General features: G+C 38.2%; 1 protein-coding gene across 1 annotated transcript in view; it reads right to left on the bottom strand.

Annotated features, from left to right (window-relative positions):
- The window catches only part of LOC306832481 (carboxypeptidase inhibitor SmCI-like), a 36060-nt gene extending 30596 nt beyond the window's left edge, over positions 1-5464 (bottom strand). Inside the window, exon 1 of the mRNA XM_079357210.1 lies at positions 5236-5464. Within this exon, the coding sequence (XP_079213336.1) occupies positions 5236-5323 (88 nt within the window). The 5' untranslated portion in view covers positions 5324-5464. The remainder of the gene's footprint in view (positions 1-5235) is intronic.
- Positions 5465-6000: the final 536 nt, after the last annotated feature.

The raw sequence follows: 6000 nt of genomic DNA on the forward strand, positions 1-6000 counted from the left end.
TGAAATTCCACCATGTGACACTTTGAATGTTTTTCTTTTTTTAATTACATTGTCGTTATGTGCTGTCCTGTATGTTTTCCACCTCTTTTCTCACTTGTATTGTGTTTTTATGCTTTCAGTTCAAATCAATTTCCTCTATGAGCACTAAATGTTTTACTCATTCAAATCTTATTCTTGGTTTGGTTTGTTTTATTTCTATGGAGAAACTTGATCAAGACCACAAAACAAAACAACACAAGATATCTATGCTCCCAAAATGTGTTGAGTTTTTTCAATCAACTACTTTCAGAAATGAATTATTTAATAAAAAGTGCCAGACTATTGAAAAATGGAAATGTGGAATCTAAAGTGATTCATCAATGCTCTAACAGCCAGAAACCCAAATATACATATTGAATTACCGATGATAAGAGAATCTTAAAATGACTGTCTTGAGGTTATATGCCTCCACGAACCATTCCAGTTTATGAAACACTCTTACTCTCGCTCCCAAACAAAATGCCTCCAGCTATGATCATCACCAGCAAGGAGGTATTAAAAAACAAATGCAGCAAATCCCCACATTGCAGAAGCTGAAACAACACCGTGCTCTGTGTATTTACCCGAGAAATGACTTTGTGTGCTTTCTTTTTCTGGCCCAACATAATAATGAATCCGAGGGAGCCAAAAATGTAATTTACCGCTGATTTCAGAGCTACCAAAAAGTTTTCTCATAAAGAGGATATTTGATTAGTGGACAGGGAAGGTGCTTTAACTGTACACAAGTTTCTTCAAACACAACTTTCCATCACATTCTTGAAATGTTTTGGCATGCTGCTAAAGCAAACCAAACTCAATCCAGATTTCTATTTTGGGAGATGTTGCCGCCAATGGATGTGACAGGAAGGAAAGCTGAAAATGCTAAATGATCTTTTCTGACATTTTAGACGTTCAAAAACAAAAAAAACAAGTGTACGGCCATACTATTCCAACAGAGCCATCATATCAGCAAACCACTTTCAAACGAAAACATATTAGCCAACGGCCTGGGAGCTGTGCTTTCTTCTTCTACTATAAGCAAATAAGATAGCACAAAGATTTCTTGGCTCTCAGTTTCGGAAACAAGTTTGCTATTGAACTGCGCTGATTTCTTTGGTTACACTGCCTGTTGCTGCACAAAAAGGCTTACTTCATATATCTATCATATCAAGTTAGAGTCAAAATAAACTGAAGATGAAGCTTGTTTTCGTGAAGTTTAGAGCCAGGGATGTTTCCTTTGGTGGAAGTGCACAGGACACACATCTTAACCTATGGCTCATACTCCTGCGACCACATTTGTCATCTCAAGTGCTGTGTCAACCTCCATCAGACAGGCGTTTACTCACACGAGGCAGATAGCTTCACCATGCTGCTATGTAGCCACCTCCTTATCTTGAACTGTATAGTGATTCAGCGGTTCAACAATCAAGACCAATTTCCCCAGAGAAAAGTCTTTGTTCGAGATTATAATACAGTTAACATGGGGATGGTCATGGTCTATTGTTTACTCTGTATGGTTCAGTAAATTGTCGGGAGTTCACTGGCTAAATTAGCAGGCTTCATATTCCGCTCTTTGTTTCACTACTCCCGCCCAAAAACTATGACAACACTAAAGCAGCACTCCCTCTGTCCAGTTATATACCACAGTGACTTTTGTTTCCTACTCTCAGGCAGATGATTCAGCTTGGACTTTTGAACTCTGCAGCACTCTATAATTGTTTAAGTCGCACGAAATCACAAGTTGTTCACAGTCACTCACATTACATAATGAGGGAGGGAGTCATGATGAGTTCATGGATCCAACTCAGCTGGGGGGCATCTTTACTCAGTACAGTATCAGCTCACTTATTCTAAATCAGCTACATCCGAGTATCCACTGTACTGTCACAGTAATAAAACGAGACAGTGGGTAGAAACGACGGACACAAACACAAGATAATGAGACAAGACGCCCATTAGCTAGAGGCGTCAGCCGTGCTGTGTTGGAAGCAAGCTGGGGATGTCAATACAAGGCCAGATGCAACGATGGGATTAATAAAAGTTTTACTTTTGAATTTGAAAACAATGTCACATGTTGAGGTTCTAAGTAATGTGCAAGGCAGTAATGGTGAGAAAGATGATGACTGAAGGAGGCTCTAATTTGTGGCCACATTTGCAGCTCTGTTGAAGTGAAGATGATGTGTTTCTTGTTGGTTTTATGACTCATAAAAACAACTCATGTTAATTACTGGCAATTTAAATTTAATCCATGTAGTCTTCAACCAGAGCCAGAAAAAGCAGGATTGTTCAACATGTCACTGAGGAAAAACATTCGGCCATTAACAAAGAGTGTAGACAGAGATACATGACTACCCAGAATTTTAAAGTATTTATTTATTTTCTGCAACTACAAAGTTCTCTACAAGGCTTATAGGGCCACAGAGTGTAAGTCAGTCAGAGAGGGTTCATTTCCCTTCTCAAACCTGAAGTCAACTTTCAATAATATTAACTGATTTATTAAATATACAGTACATACATAGGATAACATGTGCATAGCATCAGCATAGAGTCACATAAAGCACCATGTCCATAGAGCTGGGTATCATCCACAACCTCACAATTCAATTTTTAATTCAAAACAAATTGTGCTGACTCTTAGGATAAAAGGCGTTCCATGATGTCAGCATGAACTATACTACTGCAACGGCAATGACACTTGGTAAGGATTACATCATTCAAGAACATTTTTACATTGTTAGTTCATTCATTAGCTGTATTATTATGCTTGTGTTGCCTCAAACAAAAACTGCTACTTTTGCTGCAGTGAAACTGTCTTAAGTTTAGATTCATGTTCAGACCCAACAGACATTATCATTAAAAAACCAAAGGCCTTCATAGTGGTGCAGAAAAACATTAGGTACCATCTAATTTACGAAGTCAGGGAAGTGTCTACACCTTCCATTTAAAGGTGTATTGATCTAATGGACTCAAATGGTTTTTAGTGACAGTTTAGGAGAATACTATTCTTAAGTCTTCTCTTCATTGCAACTGCTAATTAAGATGGCACACACTCCACACTTTCCTGTCTATCCATGGCCCTAGGCTCCCTAATAAAAGGACCACTTCAAACAGCAAATGAGCATCTAATTAAATTTCTCCGCAAATTAATGAGACACAATGTTTACGCCTCTGCGACACGATTAGTGAAGCTAGCAAGACCGTGTAATACTGATACTGATGCTAGGTCTCACAGAGGCTTGAGGAGTCCATTATTGTTTTCCTTCTCACACATACCTAAATTAAATGCAAATGCTAAGAGCTAATGTTCTTTTGTGGGTAAAAAAACAATTGAAAGGCCGCTGTAAAGTAGCTCAAATTGCCTCTTTGTATTTACCCATGGATTGTATGAATGCCTCTTTGATGGATGCACAGTTTAATTTCCAAATCGTAATGTGTTTTTGAAACTGCCAGGAGACTTGATTATTGTACAAGAACATTAAAATATGTATATTTCCTAATTTGCTTTAAGGTTAAAAAGGCTAAATGTGGCTTATTGGGAACCTAAGCATCTTAAAAAAAAACCAATGTTAACTGTTTAGTTAAGGAAAAGATATAAAACTTGGAAAATAAATGCTGAAGCGGATTATTATCAAGTTTATTATAACTCACAATGAATAAACACGTGATGCATCCTCCAACAACACAATACAACCGAATCACTTTGCAATCTTCAGAATTATTTCAAGGCTGTGTAAAAGAATGACTTTCAAACAACTCATACTGCTTTTCATTTGAGTATTTTCATTTGAACAGTTGGAGTAACCTACCACATGTACTTTTCCAACTTAAGACACACCATTTTCTGTAACCTAAGCAAATATAGCATTTGGCATTACACCATGTGTAAGCAAAAAAACAATTCTGGATTAAAGTGCATCTGAACCATATGTGCAGCATACACAACAGCTTGGGTTAATACATCTCTTATACACTCATCAAGAACTAGCTGTTGATAAAGGACTCATATACTGTATGTCAAGGTAACATGTTTCTACTAATCATAAAAACATACAGTAAGTAATCAGGAAAATAAAACTTATTTCCCATCAATGTATTGTACTCTGGGCCATGCACAACACAATTTGTGTACATAGGCCAGTCACATATGGGACACAGCACAGACAACAGATATGCTACAATGACTAAACTTTCTGAGACAAATACGGTCATTTACAGTATGGACATCCCAGCTTAAATGACAGGAAAGTATGTAACACATAGATAACACTATGGCAATATTAAGTTTCCAGTTTTTATGCTTTTGTACAAACTTGGCTCACAGATTCTAAATGTTCCATCAATGAGGGGAAATGATGCATAGAAGCAGCTGTATGTCTCTTAGAGATAAGAGATGGCTGACATTGACATTAAATGTTTTAGTTCATCACTGAACCTCTCAACTGCCTTTAGGCCAATGTCTGACCTGACAGATTTAGAATGATCTCTCTGGACTTTCCTCTGAACTATGGGGCTTTCTTTAGTGAAGTCTGACCGGCTCTTCTTTTGGTCTCAGGATAGGAGGAGTAGAAGAGCAACTAATACAATTTCTACCCAGACCTGTCTCTTCTAAAGACCTTTCTCAGCCTGCAGACTATCTGACATCCAATCCCAACAGCCTCATTAACGCCTGCAAGAGAGTGGTTGCAACATGACAGGACTAGAGGAGGTGCCAGGCGGATCAGGTGTAGGAACTGCTGTTGGTTTGGACTTTGGCCCTGCCTGACGCCACACACACTCTTCTCACTAATAATGATTTAAACAGGATTCCAACACAACACAACAATCTCAGTGTAGCGTAAACCACGGTGTTGTGACAGAGCACAATATATTACATGGGGTTTTTTCGTTATTTATTTTTTTGTTTTTAGCAAAACTGCCCAAGAGTCCTTCTAAAGCGCAAATGATACGCGTCCAAAGTTGTTTTACACAAAATTAAATCAAAGCAATAATGACAACAAAACACTCTAAATATCATGTGAATTATACAGATAACATTACACTTTATAGATGTGACACATTCGTCCAAACTGTAACAACTCTCCAACTTTACGCACGAATTCCGTGATGAAAACTTTCCACTTTCTCTGCCGTTCAACGACGAAGCGAGCTTTAAGGACGAGTGAACTCTGTAAAACTAAAAATGAATATACACATGTCGAACTTTTTCAGTCATCTTACCTTGCCCATGTTGTCTGCAAGACCCAAAACGAGCGAAATAGGAGAGCGAAACGGCGCACAAAATCCACCACTTGTTGAAAAGAGCCATTGCTGCTGCTGCTGCTGCTGCTTAACGGGGGGCTGATCCGTTTGTGTGTGTGAGTGAAGTTTAGAGGGAAACTTATACACTCTTGGGTTGAATGGCTGAAGTGTATATTTGTGAGCGTGTGTTTTTGGGTGTGTGGTGTGTGCGCGTGTGTCTGTGTGTGTGGGTGCGTACTTCCTGATAACACTTTGCCATTCAGCAGGCGTAATGAAATTGAAATTCCCTAAAATTTCAACGATATAAAATTCCCCTTCCCCTTACGTTTTCCAAGGAATTACATTGAATCAGAAATACTATTTTTTATTTGTTATCTCACTAGTGGTTTCCTTGCATGCTTTTTTAGTTGTGATAGTTTCCTGTCTATTAAACCAAGAATTTAACCTTCAAGAATGTTCATTTGAAACCTCTTTGTTTTTATAACCTATATTTTTATTTAAGAGGTTTGTAGACAAAAAGTACATCCACATCCCAGCAGAAAACTTGAACCTCTTAGCTTTTTATTTCAGCCCCTCAATGACACTTTAATCTGCAGCAATTCATCTCCAAGTGATGAGAAATGTTCTTGTGGAGCCATTTACCCACACTCCACTGTCTGTTTCATTCAGGAAACTCTTACCTGAGTTATAACCTTTGGGGAGGTTTGAACTGATTCAGGTCTTTGCCTCTGACACGTGCTGTAA

Source organism: Symphodus melops (genome assembly GCF_947650265.1).
Source record: "Symphodus melops genome assembly, chromosome: 12".
Lineage (NCBI taxonomy): Eukaryota > Metazoa > Chordata > Actinopteri > Labriformes > Labridae > Symphodus > Symphodus melops.